Source organism: Rhinoderma darwinii, chromosome 3, assembly GCF_050947455.1.
Source record: "Rhinoderma darwinii isolate aRhiDar2 chromosome 3, aRhiDar2.hap1, whole genome shotgun sequence".
Taxonomy (NCBI): Eukaryota; Metazoa; Chordata; class Amphibia; order Anura; family Rhinodermatidae; genus Rhinoderma; species Rhinoderma darwinii.
Genome location: NC_134689.1, coordinates 136652524 through 136669967, shown reverse-complemented (window position 1 = coordinate 136669967; position 17444 = coordinate 136652524). Strand labels below are relative to the sequence as shown.

Here is a 17444-nt window from a genome sequence, read left to right as displayed (position 1 = left end):
GGGGTTAATTTTTTTTCACTAGGATGTTTTTTTTAAATTAACTATATTAAACTTTATTTCATTAATTTTTTTTGTCCCACTAGGAGACTTCACAATGCGATCGTTTGATCGCTTCTATAATGCTTTTGGTATCCACAGTATACCAAAGAATTAACTGATTGCCAGTAAAATACTGACAGGCATTTCACAAGGCCTTGTTTTTTGGCATAGCCTAATAGGCATATAGCCATGCAGTCATGGGAGGCCTTTGTTCGGTCCACGGCTGCCATGGCAACCTATCAGTTCCCTGTGATCAGATTGCGCAAAGCCGATGGGCAGACAGAGAGAACCCCCTCCCTCTTTCTAACCACCTAGATGCAGCGGTCGCTCCTGGTTCAGTGCCATCAACTGGACATAACTGGACGTCCATTTGCGGGAATACGCCGCAGTTTGGACGTTAAGACAGTTGTCTGTTTTAGTAAATACTTGTATTCCCCATGAAATTACAGTGCTGTAACACTTTTATTTTTCTAAAACTGTGCATTGCGCCATTCCTATGTTTTTCCACCTCGAATTCTATGATCCCTAGCAATATCGAGAATGCTAGTCCTCAAGTCTCTTGTTTAAATGGAGCGGTAGTGCGCATGCATGGCCACCGCTCAATTCACTTTCTATAGCTTTAGCAGAGATAGCTGCTGAATTATTTTATGGTGAACAATTTTTTCATGGGGAACCATTTTTAAATAAAAATTTAAATAATTTTTGATTTAAAAAAGGGATTTATTTATTTTTCTGGTGGGGGGAAGACTTTATTAAACATATATTTTTTTTTTTATGTCCCACAAGGGGACTTGAAGCAGCGTACATAATATTCCAAAGCATTTGGTTGGGTTCACACGACCTATTTTCAGACGTAATGGAGGCGTTTTATGCCTCGAATTACGTCTGAAAAAACTGCTCCAATACGTCGGCAAACATCTGCCCATTACTTTCAATGGACTTTACGATGTACTGTGCCGACGACCTGTAATTTTACGCGTCGCTGTCAAAAGACGGCGCGTAAAAATACAGCCTCGTCAAAAGAAGTGCAGGACACTTCTTGGGACGTAATTGGAGCCGTTTTTCATTGACTCCAATGAAGAACAGCTCCAAATTACGTCCGTAAAAGACGCCCCGCAAAACGCTAGAACATGCAATTATGTATGAAATTCAGGAGCTGTTTTCTCCGGAAAACAGCGCCGTAATTTCAGACGTAATTGCAGTTATAGTGTGCACATACCCTTATTGTCTGTCAGTGTCACACTGACAGGCAACCTATTAGGCCCTCTCTGGCATGGCCTAATAGGCAATGGCAGACCTGGGGACGTTTATTAGGATTTTGATAGGCCCCTGGCTGCAATGTAATCTGCTCCCTTTGTCAAACCCCTTAGATACCGCATTCAATAGCTATTGGAGTTATGGCTGATCCCAGTAGTTGTGGCAGGACCATGGCTATGTTTTACAACCATGGTGTTGCTGCTAGTCACATGAGACAGTGACAGTGTCCATGTGATCAGAGCGCCATAATAAAAGTACGGTTCTCTGAGGACATCTCTAGCGCCATACCAGTGGCGTAACTACCGCTGTAGCAGCCGTAGCGGCTGCTACGGGGCCCGAGGCATTAGGGGTCCCATGTCGCCCGCCGGCACGGGCCCCCAGCATGGCCGGAGGCTCCGCTAGCAGCCGCTATGGCTGCTACAGCGCGACGCCACTGAACACGACTACGACAGAACAGGGAGGTATCTCCCCGCTCTGCCATTAAACAAAAGACATGTATCCCCTATCCTGTGGATAGTGGATACATGTGTGATCGCTGGCAGCGATAGGGAGGACGGGGGACCGAAATTCCCCTGAAGTTCTCCATCACAAACCTCGGACTTCCAGGGTCTGTGTCGGCAGCTCCGTAGAAATGGATGGAGCACCGGTCGCGCTTGTGCGCATGCGTGACCAGCGCTCTTTTAATTTTTATTGAGCTGCGCAGACGCCGGAAGTCTGAGGTTAGTCATGGAGAACTTCGGGGGACTTTCGGTCCCCCGTTCTCCCTATAGCTGCCAGCGATCACACATGTATCCCCTATCCTGTGGATAGGGGATGCATGTCTTTTGTCTTTTCACACTGTAGGTCGCATTTTTTGGGGGGGTTGGGGACGCTGAATGGCGTTCCCTACAGGGGGGGCTGTATGGCGTTCCCTACAGGGGGGGCTGTATGGCGTTCCCTACAGGGGGGGCTGTATGGCGTTCCCTACAGGGGGGGGCTGTATGGCGTTCCCTACAGGGGGGGCTGTATGGCGTTCCCTACAGGGGGGCTGTATGGCGTTCCCTACAGGGGGGGCTTATGGCGTTCCCTACAGGGGGCTGTATGGCGTTCCATACAGAGGGGCTGTATGGCGTTCCCTACAGACCCCCCCTGTAGGGAACGCCATACAGACCCCCTGTAGATAACGCCATACAGTCCCCCCTGTAGATAACGCCATACAGTCCCCCCTGTAGATAATGCCATACAGACCCCCTATAGATAACACCATACAGTCCCCCCTGTAGATAACGCCATACAGTCCCCCCTGTATGGCACTGCAGAGTCAATATTCTTTATTGTGGGGGAATTCAATATGGTTGGTATGGGATAAATATACTTCCATAGGATATTTATCTTTTGTTACATGCATAGGCAGCCATATGTTTCCTTCTTCAGTATGGCAGAAAAAAATGTAATACAAAAACAGCAAACTTTTATACATATTAAAGATGCCACTGTTAATTCAACCAGCAGATAAAAATCCAGAGCTGGCAGTTGCCAGTTGGCAGCTAGTATCTGCTACCTGTGCCTCCAATATAGCACCATTTCCTGTACTCAAATTAGTGGGCAACATGTATCTGTCAGAAACACATAGCCTATTAAGGAGCATCAAGTTGCGATCCCCTGGGACAGAACAGAACAAAGCAGTGCACTGCCATGCAGATGAAAGCAGTTGCCAAGTGAAAGCTTGTTGCCTGCTACCTCTGTATTTAATCTTCTTATCAGACATCTGTTCAGAGGGCTTGGATGAACAATGAATAATGAGTAAGGGGAAGCACTTAAAGGATATGCAAACCTTTGAAGGCATTTTTTTATTTTTTTTATAAATCATTGTTTTATTGTATTCTAAACAAGTTTTCAATTGTGTTTAATAAAAAAAAACATGTTTACTTTTTGAGATCAAGCATCTATGTAAGCTGGATCCATAGAAGCTGTATCTTGCGGTCACAGCTGAACTGTCAGTTCAGCAGGACTGACGGCTTCAGTGAGCACTGGTCCTGAATGTCTTGAAACACAGGATCCAGCTATTATCGATCATATCTAAGTTCATGAACTTGGATGTGATCGATAACAGCTGGATGCTGCATGTCAGAGACATGAAGGACCAGCACTCACCCAAGCCATCAGTCCCACTGACCTGACGGATTCGGCTGTGCAAGATACAGCTTTATGTATCCAGGATACATAGAAGCTGTACCTCAGAAAGTAAACATTTAATTTGAATAAAACCCAATTGAAAACTTGTTTAAAATACAATAAAACATTGATTGTATATATATATATATATATATATATATATATATATATATATATATATATATATATACACATATATATATATATATATATACACATACATAAGTATGTATATATATATATATATACACACATACATAAGTATATATATGTGTATATATGTATATATATAAAATTACTTCAAATGTTTGCATGGTATTCAAGCCTGAACATAAAATACAACACTTGTGTGCTTTACTTTCAACCGAACAACATGAAAACAAACAATTCTACAAAATGCTATATCTCTGTAGGAAACTTGTAATATAATAAAGTTTTGCAGTCCAAAAACACTGTGCATTTTTACCATTAAATTAAATCTACAGGCATACAAAAATTAAAAAGAGTCATTAGAATATTATATATATATATATATATATATATATATATATATATATATATATATATATATATATATATATAAAATATTTACTATTTGGCCCTAATAACAATAAAAAGATGCAGAAATATTTTATATACCAGAAAAAAAATTACAGCTGTTAAAAAGCAGTCAACGAAAAAATATATACTGTAAGATTATGTCTACTGGACAGTTCTAATTTTGAGAAGAAAGCTAGCTATCCCAAATCAATATATTATTTCAAGATTTTTTTTTTATTATTATTATTAGTTTAAGGATATGTATTGTAAAAGTTAATATTATATTTAATTAGTTTAAGGCCATTGACATGTAGCAATTGTTATGAATTAATTGAAAATGACATAAAGGAATAATAATTGCTTCATGTAAAAAGGGTGAACAGTCAAAAAATACATCACAGTACAAAACATTTGTTTCTCTTTTGTGTGATATTGTTCAATTATAACATGTAATGGGTCTTAATATTAGTCATCTATAAGTTATCCTGAAATGTTAACACAGGCATGTTATATGCTTCATAGTATATGGTTAATGATCATTTACATCTTATAGTTAAATAAATATTTAAACATGTATAATAGGTTTGATGGAAATTAATATTGATTTTGATGTTTATTATTAAACAGAGATAAAATTTGGTCTTATTAACCATATACTACCTAAGTCTAATGTTTCCATCTAAGCTTCCACTAGAAAATGCTTAATGGAAATACAAGACCATTTGACACTGGCGATGGAAAAGCACACAACCAATCCATGACTGACTTACTGGATGACATAAATGTCCTTGCGTCTAAAGAAAAATGAAGAATATCTGGAAGTAAAAATTAATTAATTACCAATGTGGACTGCTATAGTAACTTAAGTAAATATTTAAAATGTGTCTATGGGTAAAGTTTACTATAAAATGATTAATTAGAATATACAGTATATGGACAAAAGTATTGGGACACACGTCCTATCATTGAATTCGGGTGTTTCATTCAGTCCCACAGGTGTATAAAATCCAGCACCTAGCCATGCAGTCTGCCTTTACAAACATTTATGAAAGAATAGGTCGTTTTAAAGAGCTCACTGAATTTGAGCTTGGTACTGTAATAGGATGCCAACGTTGCAGCAAGTCAGTTCACAAAATTTCTTTCCTCCTAGATAGTCCACGATCAACTGTGAGTGGAATTATTACAAAGTGGAAATGTTTGGGCAACACAGCAACTTATTCATGAAGTGACAAACCGCGTAATGTTACAGAGCAGGGTCACCGAGTGCGGAGGCACACAGTGTATAAAAGTCTCCAACGCTCTGTTGACTCAGTAACTGCAGAGTTCCAAACCTCCTCTGGCATTAACATCCACACAAAATCTGTGCACTGGGAGCTTCATAATATGGGTTTCCATGACCGAGAACCTGCATGCATGCCAGATATCACCAAGCACAGTGCCAAGCATCGGATGGAGTGGAGTAAAGCACTGGACTCTGGATTCTGGAGCAGTGGAAACGTGTTCTGTGGCGTGATAAATCATGCTTCTCAATCCAGCTGTCTGATGGATGAGTCTGGGTTTGGCGAATGCCAGGAGAATGTTACTTGCCTGACTGCAACGTGCCAACTGTAAAGTTTGGTGGAGGAGAGATAATGCCATTGGGTTATTTCTCAGGGTTTGGCCTAGGCCCCTTAGTTGACGTGAAGGGAAATCCTAATACTTCAGCACACCAAGACATTTTGGACAATTGTATGATCAACTTCGTGGGAATATTTTGGGGATGGCCCTTTTCTGTTCCAGCATGACTGTGCCCCAGTGAACAAAGCAAGGTCCATAAAGGCATGGTTGGGTTGGTTTGGTGTGGAAGAATTTGACTGGCCCATACAGAGCCCTGACCTAAACACCATCAAACACCCTTGGGATGAACTAGAAGGGAAATTGTGAGCCAGGTCCCCTCGTCCAACATCAGTGTCTGACCTCACAAATGCTCTTCTGAGTGAATAGGCAAAAATTCCCACAGACACACTCCAAAATCTTGTAGAAAGCCTTCCCAGAAGAGTGTAAGCTGTTTTAGCTGCAACGTGAGGGGGAACGGACTCCATATTAATGCCTATGGATTTAAAATGGGATGTCATAAAAGCTCCTGTAGATGTAATGTGTAGATATCCCAAGACTTTTGTCCATATAGTGTATATTAGGAAATGAATCAGTACACGATGTTTGACCTAAAATTTACATAATAATAAAAGGTGAAGATTCACTTTAATGCTGTTTCCTCAGTAAATGTTTTTGTCAGTTTGATTAGGGGTAAATATATGAGGTCAATATTTTATTTTCTAATACCATCCACCTTCAACACATTCACAAAAGAAGGTCGCAATAGTTCAACATACAATATTCAAAATGAGTTTGAATTGTGAAATTTGCTAAAAATGGAAGTGCTAGAAAGTGAAGTTTGAACTTCCAACAGGATATACCACAGTATACATTAAAATAAATAAATGCAATTGTAATTATATCTATTTTAATAACGACGTAGACATTTTATAAAAAATTGTAGTACCCTATTAAAAGATGAAATGTAGTATTTTTCTCTCTACACTATGGCATCATGAATAAACTTTAGCAATGTAACAGCTATATTCACATTATTAAAAAATATAGTTATTTATTTATTCATTTATTGCAGGTTTGTTTGATGAAACTGCAGCATTTTTATCTAGTTTTATCTTTCATAACTAACTTTTACAACCTGTCAATCAGACATATAGAAAACTGGGGAGGGATGGAATTTGGGACCTCCTCTGATTTCGAGAGTCAATGTGTCCCGGTCCACATTTTCAGTGCAGAATTGACCACACATGCACAATTACCTTTTTTATTAAAATCATTGGAAGTTACAGAAATCTATAAGTGAGAGCAGTGATACCTACCAGAAGCCTAATATTTTCATTCATATAAAAAGGTCTAAAAACGTCAATAAAATTTTTTGAAACATATAAAAAGGTCTAATTTGTAGTGTTATAAAAGTCAGTGGAGGGAAATTCCCATTAAGATAATTAACAACAAATAATACAGTATATACATTGGTCCAATTACCATTCTGTATTCATAGTTGCATTGCATTCACTAAATTACAAAATTATTGTCTTAATCACAAAGTAAAGAGTGATTACTCCAGGTACCCCACCAGAACAAAACTTGTGGCGCAGGTTTGGAACAGAAAAATTGAAATCTAACGACCATCATGGCAAGTTTTTGTAAGATAAAGTGTACTATCCAGATATTTTGGTTTTCTTCCACACTCCAAAAAAAATATTGATAGGATAGTTGGCTTCCTATGAAATTGCCCCTAGTGTGTGTGTGTGTGTGTGTGTGTGTGTGTGTGTGTGTGTGTGTGTGTGTGTGTGTGTGTGTGTTTGAGATAGGGAAATTAGATCCCATTTGGGACAGGGACCTATCTAAATAATGACAATCTCTGTTCAGCACTGCGAAAAAAAATTGTCACTATATAGGTAATAGGGAATAAATATGTGTGTCACTCCAACGTAAAACTGTCCAATTCTACTTAGAAATACAGTAAGCAGCAGGGATTCTAACCACATGCTATATTGAGAAGACCAGTGTCTGGAGAATAAAACATGTGCTTTGTATATATGTGTGTGTCTATCTGTGAGTTTATGTGTTTGTGTGGATACTATTGAACGGGTGTAGACCCCTATGTACAAAATTTTGTACAGTAAATCTATGCTATTCACAACTATACCTCCACATACATTGATGGGCTTACTAACAGTACTAATTATCTTCTACTAATGATCTTCTTGAAATTCCTAATACAAACTAGCATTCTAGAGCAAACTTCCTCTAATCCATCATCAATGGAACCTGGCAGATGCCAAATTACAAGATAGTTCGGATTATTGGATGGTCATAGAAAAGTACACTAAATGGCTAAAAGTATGAGGACACCCCTCCTATTTTTTGAGTTCAGTTGTCTCAGTCACACCCATTGCAAGCAGGTGGATCAAGCACACAGCCATGCAATCTCCATAGACAAACATTGCTAGTAGTATGGGTCGTACTGAAGAGCTCCGTGACTTTAAACGTGGAATGCCACCTTTGCCAGAAATCAGTTTGTGAAATTTCTAATCTGCTAGATCTGCCCCGGTAACTGTTAATGACATTATTGTAAAGTAGAAACATCTAAGAGTAATAACAGCTTAGCCACGAAACAGTAGACCACGTAAACTGAGAGCAGGGTGACCGAGTGCTGAAGTACGTAAATAATTTCTTATTCTCTGTTGCATAGCTTATGGAAGTGACATCAGCATAAGAACTGTTCATTGTTTCATTGTGAGCTTCTTGAAATGGGTTTCCATGGTCACTGCACACAAGTCTAAGATCACCATGTGCAATGGCAATTGTCGGCTAGAGTAGTGTAACGTATGCCACCATGGACTATGGAGCCGTGAAAAACATGTTCTCTGGAGTTATAAATCATGTTTCTAGTAGTCTGATTGACCAATCTGGGTTTGGAAGATGCCGGGAAAGCGCTACCTACCAGAATGCATAGCGCTTACTGTAAAATTTAGTGTAAGAGGAATAATGCTCTGGGGTTGTTCTCAAGGATTTGGGCTAGACTCCTTATTTCCAGGGAAGTATAATGCTTAAGCATACCAAGACATTTTACATAATTGTTTGCTTACAAATTTGTGGCAACAGTTTATGGAAAGAACTTTCCTGTTCCAGCATGACTGCGCTCCAGTGCACAAAGCAAGGTCCATAAAACACGGTGTGAGGAGTTTTGTCTGGAGTAACTAGAGTGGCCTGCACAGAGCCCTGACCTCAAACACCAACGAAAACCTTTTGGATGAATTAAAACGCTGATTGGCGAGCCAGACCTTCTTGTCCAACATCAGTCCCTGACATCACAAATGCACTTTTGGCTGAATGGGAACAAATCCCCACAAAATGTTGTGTAAAGTCTTTCAAGAAGTGGGGGATGTTAGAGCTGCAAAAGGGGACCCAACTTCATATTAACTTCCGTGGTATTTGAATAGGATGTCCAAGCTGATATAGGTGTAATAGTCAGGTGTCCACATACTTTTGGCCAGATAGTGTACTGTATATAAAATTGACTTGTAAGACTTTAGAAACTTCAGGAAGGTAGTCCAAAATAAACCCCAAATCTGCTACTAGAACTTTGTGTTTTAATTATTGGGTCTCTCTTCTGCTTCGGATCACGTTTGTAGTTTTGGGTTTCAAATATAAAGAAGATTGTGCATGTAAAAATATGATTTTGCCATGGATTGAACTGTTGCTTACTACTATTTTGAAATCAAGAAAACTTACTCTCTTATTCATTCTTCAGATATGCCAGTTTCACCATTTTTTTTTTTAATGTAGACTTTAGAAAACAAGCCTTTAAGTGTTTATTCGGAGGACATGATCTTGTTTAACAGCCCACCAGGTACTTGTTGAAATAGCTGTGTACAGTATCATTCCACAACATTAACCCTGCTTAGTCAGATCCATTAGAAGTCAATGATTCAGAGCATTAGGGCACTGGAAATGACCTTTCCAATAGGTGGTCATAAAGCAGGACTAATGTGTTCAGAGGAAGGCTCTTGGAGAGCGTTTAATGTGTCACTTAATACTTTTGAGAGGTTATAAGCAAGAGGTAAACATTTATTGGAATTGTATGATGTGCGTTTTAGATTATTATGTCTTTTGTGTTAAGCAGTTTTTTTTATTTTTGTTTTAGCAATTTAGCAAACCACATCCCTGATATTGATTAATCCCTGATATCAATTATGAGTAAAATCCACATCAGAAGACTTGTTCATTAGCGTCTATAATATATAGAATCACCAATTAACTTTTTGTTACATGCAATTGGCCATTAAAGTATGAATTTGGGCAACCAATCTTGGTGTGTGATCTGCCAGGCAAGATCTTGAATAGGACTGAAGTAAGTGGTTTCAATTTATTATGGGACATTTTTTCAGCCATGCCATGTAACAGGATAGGCAGGTATACATAGTACACATTATAAGCTCAGCAATTTAGTAATTTTTCCGTGGTGTTAGAGTATATAAATGTATTTTAATATTAGTATATATGCACACCATACACTTACTAAATAAAATAATAATAAAAAAATAAAAAATAAAACAAGGCCCTGTTCACATCACGTTTATGAGATTTGTTTAGCGTGTATGCCAGGAAAGCTCCCGATGTAAATGCTAAATGTGTCTATAGAAATTCATTAGCCCGACGGAGGCAAAAAGAGTGTGCTTTTGGCCACCGTCGGGACGGTATACGTTAGTCTGCTAAAATGAAGGTAAAAGGAGTACGGATCTTAATTCTACTTATGAGGTTTGAAAGACACAGGTCAGCCTTTGAAAGAGGATATTACTGACCTGTGTAAATAAGAGCAGGACAAACACTTCCAAACAAGTAAAGGTCAGGGTGGGGTCATGGCTGGTGACCTCTAGGGCTACTGTTTTGTCAAATGAGTATGCTTACCGTGTTAATCTCTCATCTTTTAGTTCCAAGTCTGCCACTGTGATTAACTGGTCTAGTTTGAATTTAGTATCAATAATTTCGGCATCTCGAGGTGAGTATGTTCCACCTTCTTTTTGCTTCTGCCTAATTCTAAAGCAAAAAAAATAAAAACATATATTGAAATGCATGTAGAACTGTGGATAGATGGATTCTATGCTGAAAAATGATGTGGACAGTAGTGGTTATATCAATATATGCACAACAATGTCTCAATATTGCCTATAAAACCCGAGACTTGAAACTTGTAGAGCAGAACATCCTATATTATTCCTGTCTTGTTTTCTCCATGATTATGCCTAGTAGCCTTCCTGAGCCTTGACTCCTCGCTACATGCCCTTTTTCTCCTATTCATCTCTTTCCATAGAATTTTTTTTCCTCCTCATATGTATTTGTTTCTTTTTTTACTCAACAACGTCTTTCTGAGCCACAGCTCAACATCCAAACATACCTTGTTTCTTAAAATATGCCTAGATAGGAGTAGGATTGCTTTAGTGAGATTGCTACACTTATTTCTGTCTTGTATGTGAGCTTCTGACTGTAATGCCACTTCATTACCCTTCATATGTAACTATGTATCTTGAAAATCTGTTGCCTTAATATAAATGAAAATAAGCCAACAAAATAAAAAAAAATGTAAAACACCTTAAAGCGTAAAGGCCCTTTTACACCGGCCAATTATCGGGCAAACAAGCTTTCACAGAACGCTCATTCCCGATAATTGCCCTGTGTAGACGGGCAACAAACAGCCGATGAACGAGCAAATGCTCGTTCATCGGCTGATTGTATAGTTTCAAATGCCTTAAATATTATCGTTGTCGGCAGGACATCCTGCTGTGTAATCAGGGAGAAGTGTTGCCAACATGATAGAAATGTATGGGGACGAGCAATCGATGTAACGAGCGCTCGTCCTCATACTAGCTCCTTGTGAAAGTAGCAATCAAGCATTGATCAATAAGCTGTCTTGTTGATCGGCACTCGTTTACACGGGCCATGTAGGGCCGTGTAACAGTCCCCTTACTCCAAGAAGTTCAGATATGGGACCTTTTGACAGGATCCTCAGACCGAAGGTCACATTGAATCTTTTCTTTCTCAATCAATATATCACGTCTACAGTCACATACAGGCATGGAAGGATATGCCCACCTCAGACCACCATTTTGCTGTATATATAGGGATATACACACCGATCAGCCATAACATTAAAACCACCTCTCTATTATTGTGTAGGTCCCCCTCAGGCTTCTAAAACAGTGCTGGCCCGTCGAGGCATGGACTCCGCAAGATCTCCGCAGGTGTCGTGTTGCATCTGACAGCATGATGTTAGCAGCATATCCTTTAATTCCTGTAAGCTGCGACCTTCACGTATAGGCCTTGTTTTTCAAGCACATTACACAGATGCTCGATTGGATTGAGATATGGGGAATTTAGATGCCAAGTCAGCACCTTGAACTCTTTTTCATATTCCTCAAACTATTCCTGAACAAATTTTTTTGCACTGTGGTAGGGCACAAAATCCTGCTAAAAGAGGCCAATGCCTGGTTACCCTTCCTTGGACCACTTTTAGTAGGTACTAACCACTACATACTGGGAACACCCCACAAGACCTGTCGATTTGAAGAGGCTCTGACCAAGTAGTCTTGCCATCACAATTTGGCACTTATCAAAGTTGCTTAGATCTTTACACTTGTTCCTTTATCCTGCTACCACTACATCAACTTCAAGAACTGTTGGTTTGTTTACTTGCTGCCTAATATATCCCACCCCTTGACAAGTGCCATTGTAACAAGATAATCTGCCATTTTTAATTAATTAATCTGCCAGTGGATTTAAATAATGTTGTAAATGATGGGGGTGTGTGTGTGTGTGTGTGTGTGTGTATATATATATATATATATATATATATATATATATATATATATATATATATAAATAAATATATATATATTTATATATACATATGTATATATATATATATATATATATATATATATATATATACATACACATACACATACATAATTATTCTGGTCATCATTGGAAAAAGTCAACTGCCAGTTAGGTTTTTCAACATCAGATTACTGTACACTGAGGGGTTTAATGATTTCACTGCCTATAATGCATCTCACAGGAGCAAACGTTTTGTATATACCGTACATAAATAAATACATAGATACATACATTGAACCAGCTGGGAATGTAGGAAAATTATAGTTCTGGATCCTGCAGAATTGTGCATGCAGCTCTGCACTGTAATACAGTTCTCACTCAGCTCAGAGTTATTGCAGTCGACCCTACTGTAGATGACGAAAATATGCAAATATCCCTTCCTTACTCACTAACACTCTCATCATCTGCCTTTTTCCTGCATTTAAATGTACTAATAATATTTCCACTGTATCTACACAGTGCCTGTATTTACACAGTACATTTTTCTGAACTTGAAAAGCATAAACCATACTATTTCATATTCAACAATCAAATATAATATTTGTAAACATATCGCAAGGAAAAGAGATCTTACCTTGCAAAAGCATATATTGCTGCCACGAGTAGTATCACAGAAAGCACACACAGTGTAACCGACAGGATGATTTCTACAGAGCGTTCTGACAGTCCATCAGCTAGAGAGAAAAAGTTGCAAATAAAAAAAACAAGGTATTTTCAGAATGAGCTTGGTTTACAGCCAAAACGCTGTGCACTTGAGATTTGTATTCATGTATTAGACTAGGAAATGAAAAACAAATGTTAAACTCACAATGAACACATCACTTGATGTATCAGCAGACAGATACTGATATCTTAGGGTATGTTCACATGCCAACGGAAAATACGTCTTAAATTACGGAGCTGTTTTCAGGCGAAAACAGCTCCTGAATTTCAGACGTTTTTGCAGGTACACGCGTTTTTTGCGGCGTTCATTACGGACGTAATTGGAGCTGTTTTTCAATGGAGTCAATGAAAAACGTCTCCAATTACGTCCCAAGAAGTGACATGCACTTCTTTGAGGCGGGCGTCTTTTTATGCGCCGTCTTTTGACAGCGACGCGTAAAAATACACCTCGTCTGCACAGAACATCGTAATACCCATTGCAGGCAATGGGCAGATGTTTGCAGACGTATTGGAGCCGTCTTTTCAGGTGTAATTCAAGGCATAAAACGCCTCCATTACGTCTGAAAATAGGAAGTGTGAACATACCCTAACAGTGTCATATTTCCATACTAGTCACCCAGAGATGAGCAACATTAGTTTGTTACAACCCCTAGGCCACATTAAGCCACATTTTAGCATCCTATTACAGCTGCAAGACCAGGACTGCCAGGAGGTTCAAGTGAACCGGACTTTGTTCAAAATTAAGCCCTATGATTATCTAAGTTTGGTTCACTGGAACTGCGGGAGGCCCAAGTCTTGTGGCCATAATACGGTTGTTAAAATTTGTATGCCTTATAGCCATATGCATGAGGTGTAAGGTTCAGTTCTACGATTAAATTTAGTAGCTGCCAAGGAATTTGCAGAGTTGACTGGTTCAATAAAGTCCTTTACAAGCTTTGGCCATCCAATATAGTAGACTTTGTCTAGTAATGCATTAATATAATAAAAATGCGCTACTAATATCAACTCAAGTGGAACTAACGTTTCCATTCTTATGGCAAAAACTAGAATTGTTCATGGAAAACTCTGCCAATTGACGTTGGCGCTACTGTGTTTAACCCCTGAAGTATATTTCAGTTGTTTGAGCAGAAGGAGAGCACTCTATTATCAACTCTATAAGACGTTTATGAATGATCTATTCAACGCACTGTGCCACTCCTTAAGTCAATGTATGTTGGTGCAAAACTAAGCTGGGCATTGGTGTAAAGATATTTTCCTCCTTCAACAAGCATTTGAATATGTTTTGCAATAAGACTGCTCATCAGGAAAGATACATACACAATCATTTCCACCATATGCACAATCTTCAGAATGAAAACATCATTCGTATGATGGCTAATATTCTTTCTTTGCATTGCTCCACATGTATTTTTCTTGGATAATATTAGAACAGTAAAGGCTATGATAGTAGTGTTTTCCACTAATGGCTGATAGACAGCTCAAAGCAGAGCTAGGACCAAAGGGACATTGGTTGGAACCATTTTTTAGTGCCTCAGACAAAACAATTACCATTAATAATCATAATAACATTTGTTTCGTTTATGTCCTTCTTTAGCCGAAGCAAGTTACATTTACATACATAATCTATGACCATTTGCATGAGCAGTTACTTGTGAAAAGATTCCAAAAAATTTTCTCTTCCCAACCATTGTCAAGTTTATCTAAAATGCAAATAATGATCTTTGTTCATACTTACCAACTGATGATGAGTAAGAAAATATTAATACTTACCAACTTTTTGTTGGTAAGCTTTAGAAAATGCTATTCACAGTAGAAATCTGGGTGCTGGTCCATTCTAACATTTAAGAGTTACAAGTAGTGACGTAACTAGAAGTTCCTGGGCCCCGATGCAAATTTTGTAAGAGTGCCCCTAACTATCACTGTTTCATATGGAGCAGAGGGACAATTTGGGCCACCTCATATGACTGCCACTTCTGCACCCCCTATACTTACGCCCCTGGATACAAGATGCACCACATTGATGTCCCATATGTATTTAGTAAAAATATTTTTCAAACTGTGTCACAATGCCTTTTTTTTTTAGAATTCAGTAGACCTTATGGAAACAGATCAGGCATCAGGGGAGCAATGAAGGCAAGGTTAATCCTATTAAGTAGTAGGAGAGTAATGAATGCAGCATTGGCCTCTTTCTGTTACTGGCAATGAGATTCACAATCTTGTAACAATACCACTAAAATGTCTTTGATGTGTTTTAAAACATCTGTAAAATGCCCTTGTACTGGACAGTCTTTCTCCAGAAAAGTGCAAAGTGTAAACACAAAACTGTGCCGTAGAAAGAATGTTACCAGGATACAGATTTTTATTGCAGGTATTACATACTATATAGTGTGACATTTCTGGAAACGAGTGCAATGCATGATTATTTCCAACAGGTATAGAAACATCTGTGTGTTGCTACTCTAAGCAACACCTTTTGCCTGTATGACAATCTATCCCTAAGTTTGTACCGTAGTTACTAATCTTTTCTACATTCTAGAGTATGACCCTTGTAAAAGTGACCATGTGGCTGCTACGGGGGCCCCTTGCTGGTCCCATACCCTTTGCAACTGTGTGTCATGAACCTATTACCCTCTACAAAGGAACTACACTGCTAGTAGACAAGAGGGTGGAGAATAGGCCCAGTAGTCACGCAAAGGACGAGGAAACAAACACATGATCAGAGCCCATTGGGGGGCACATGATCAGAGCCCATTGATCTATGCTATGACTCAATGAGTGGTGGATCATCTCTGAGTGTATAACATTTTATCTGTGTGATATCAAGTTCTATCAAAAAGCAAACATTGTAATCCATTAAATTGGGCTGCGTATGGTCGATTTAACTGCAAGTGAAAATCAGCTCAAAATAATGCACTGACAGTCCTGAACAAATAGAACAAAGCTTGAATTCAATATTAAGATAACTGGACAGGTAATTCATTGATAGCATACACACGACTGATCAGTCACCACTGCTCTGTCTTTTCTTTTAGGAATATATTCTACCTGCATGCAAATATACATCATTTTATTCCTTACCTAAGGTTTTTACCACCTCAGAATATTCTGAATCTGTAAATTGTCCTTTAATATTTGTGGCTCGAAATTTAAACCTGTGTGAGAGAAAAAATATGAAATAAATACAAAACCTTATTATTTACACTATCTAGCCAGTACAGCAACTTTATTAAATTCCTAGCTAGATGGTAATACATACAGTACATTAAGGAAGTCTAGCAACCATATCTCAGGAATAATGGACACATGTAAAGAACTGTTGTTCCTACTTCTTTAACCAAAAATTAAACTTATTGGAAAAGGGAGTCACCTGCAGTGAAGGGCAGCAAGACTGAGTCCCAACAAACACTTTGAGAGGGTGAGAACACCTCCGCCAGTTTTGCCTGTTAAGTACAACTTTGCAGATTGGGATTTCACTAAAATTCCATTCAATACGAAACGTTAGTTTGTGTTTGGTATACACACCCACAAAAAAAATAATAATACAAATACCCTACTTCAGAGTAATTAGAGGAGGAGGGAGACCCCGTTCCTTGACCCACTCTATTAGCCAGAGTAGAAAGGCTACATTGAGCATCTCTTTCTCTGGAGAAATGGACACATGCATGCTTTACACAGGCAGCCCATTGATTTTGATAAAAACTTTGTAATGCTTCATTTCTCCTGTGGCGGCGCTGTAGGGATACTTAAAGAGGCTCTGTCACCAGATTTTGCAACCCCCATCTCCTATTGCAGCAGATCGGCGCTGCAATGTAGATAAGAGTAAAGTTTTTTGTATTTTTTTAAAACGAGGATTTTTGGCCAAGTTATGAGCATTTTTATATTTATGCAAATGAGGCTTTCTAAAGTACAACTGGGCGTGTTTAAAGTTAAAGTACAAGTGGGCGTGTATTATGTGCGTACATCTGGGCGTTTTTACTTCTTTTACTAGCTGGGCGTTGTGAATAGAAGTGTATGATGCTGACGAATCAGCATCATCCACTTCTCTTCACAACGCCCAGCTTCTGGCAGTGCACAGACACACAGCGTGTTCTCGAGAGATCACGCTGTGACGTCACTTCCTGCCCCAGGTCCTGCATCGTGTCGGACGAGCGAGGACACATCGGCACCAGAGGCTACAGTTGATTCTGCAGCAGCATCGGCGTTTGCAGGTAAGTCGATGTAGCTACTTACCTGCAAACGCTGATGCTGCTGCAGAATCAACTGTAGCCTCTGGTGCCAATGTGGCCGACACGATG

The 17444-nt window shown here is 38.9% G+C and overlaps 1 protein-coding gene across 1 annotated transcript in view; it reads right to left on the bottom strand.

The window, feature by feature from the left end:
* The window catches only part of PTPRQ (protein tyrosine phosphatase receptor type Q), a 271650-nt gene that overhangs the window by 56152 nt on the left and 198054 nt on the right, over positions 1-17444 (bottom strand). The window contains exons 33-35 of the mRNA XM_075859391.1: positions 16228-16301; positions 13061-13160; positions 10501-10629 (exon numbers count right to left, since the gene is read on the bottom strand). Coding sequence (XP_075715506.1) covers positions 10501-10629; positions 13061-13160; positions 16228-16301 — 303 coding nt within the window. The remainder of the gene's footprint in view (positions 1-10500; positions 10630-13060; positions 13161-16227; positions 16302-17444) is intronic.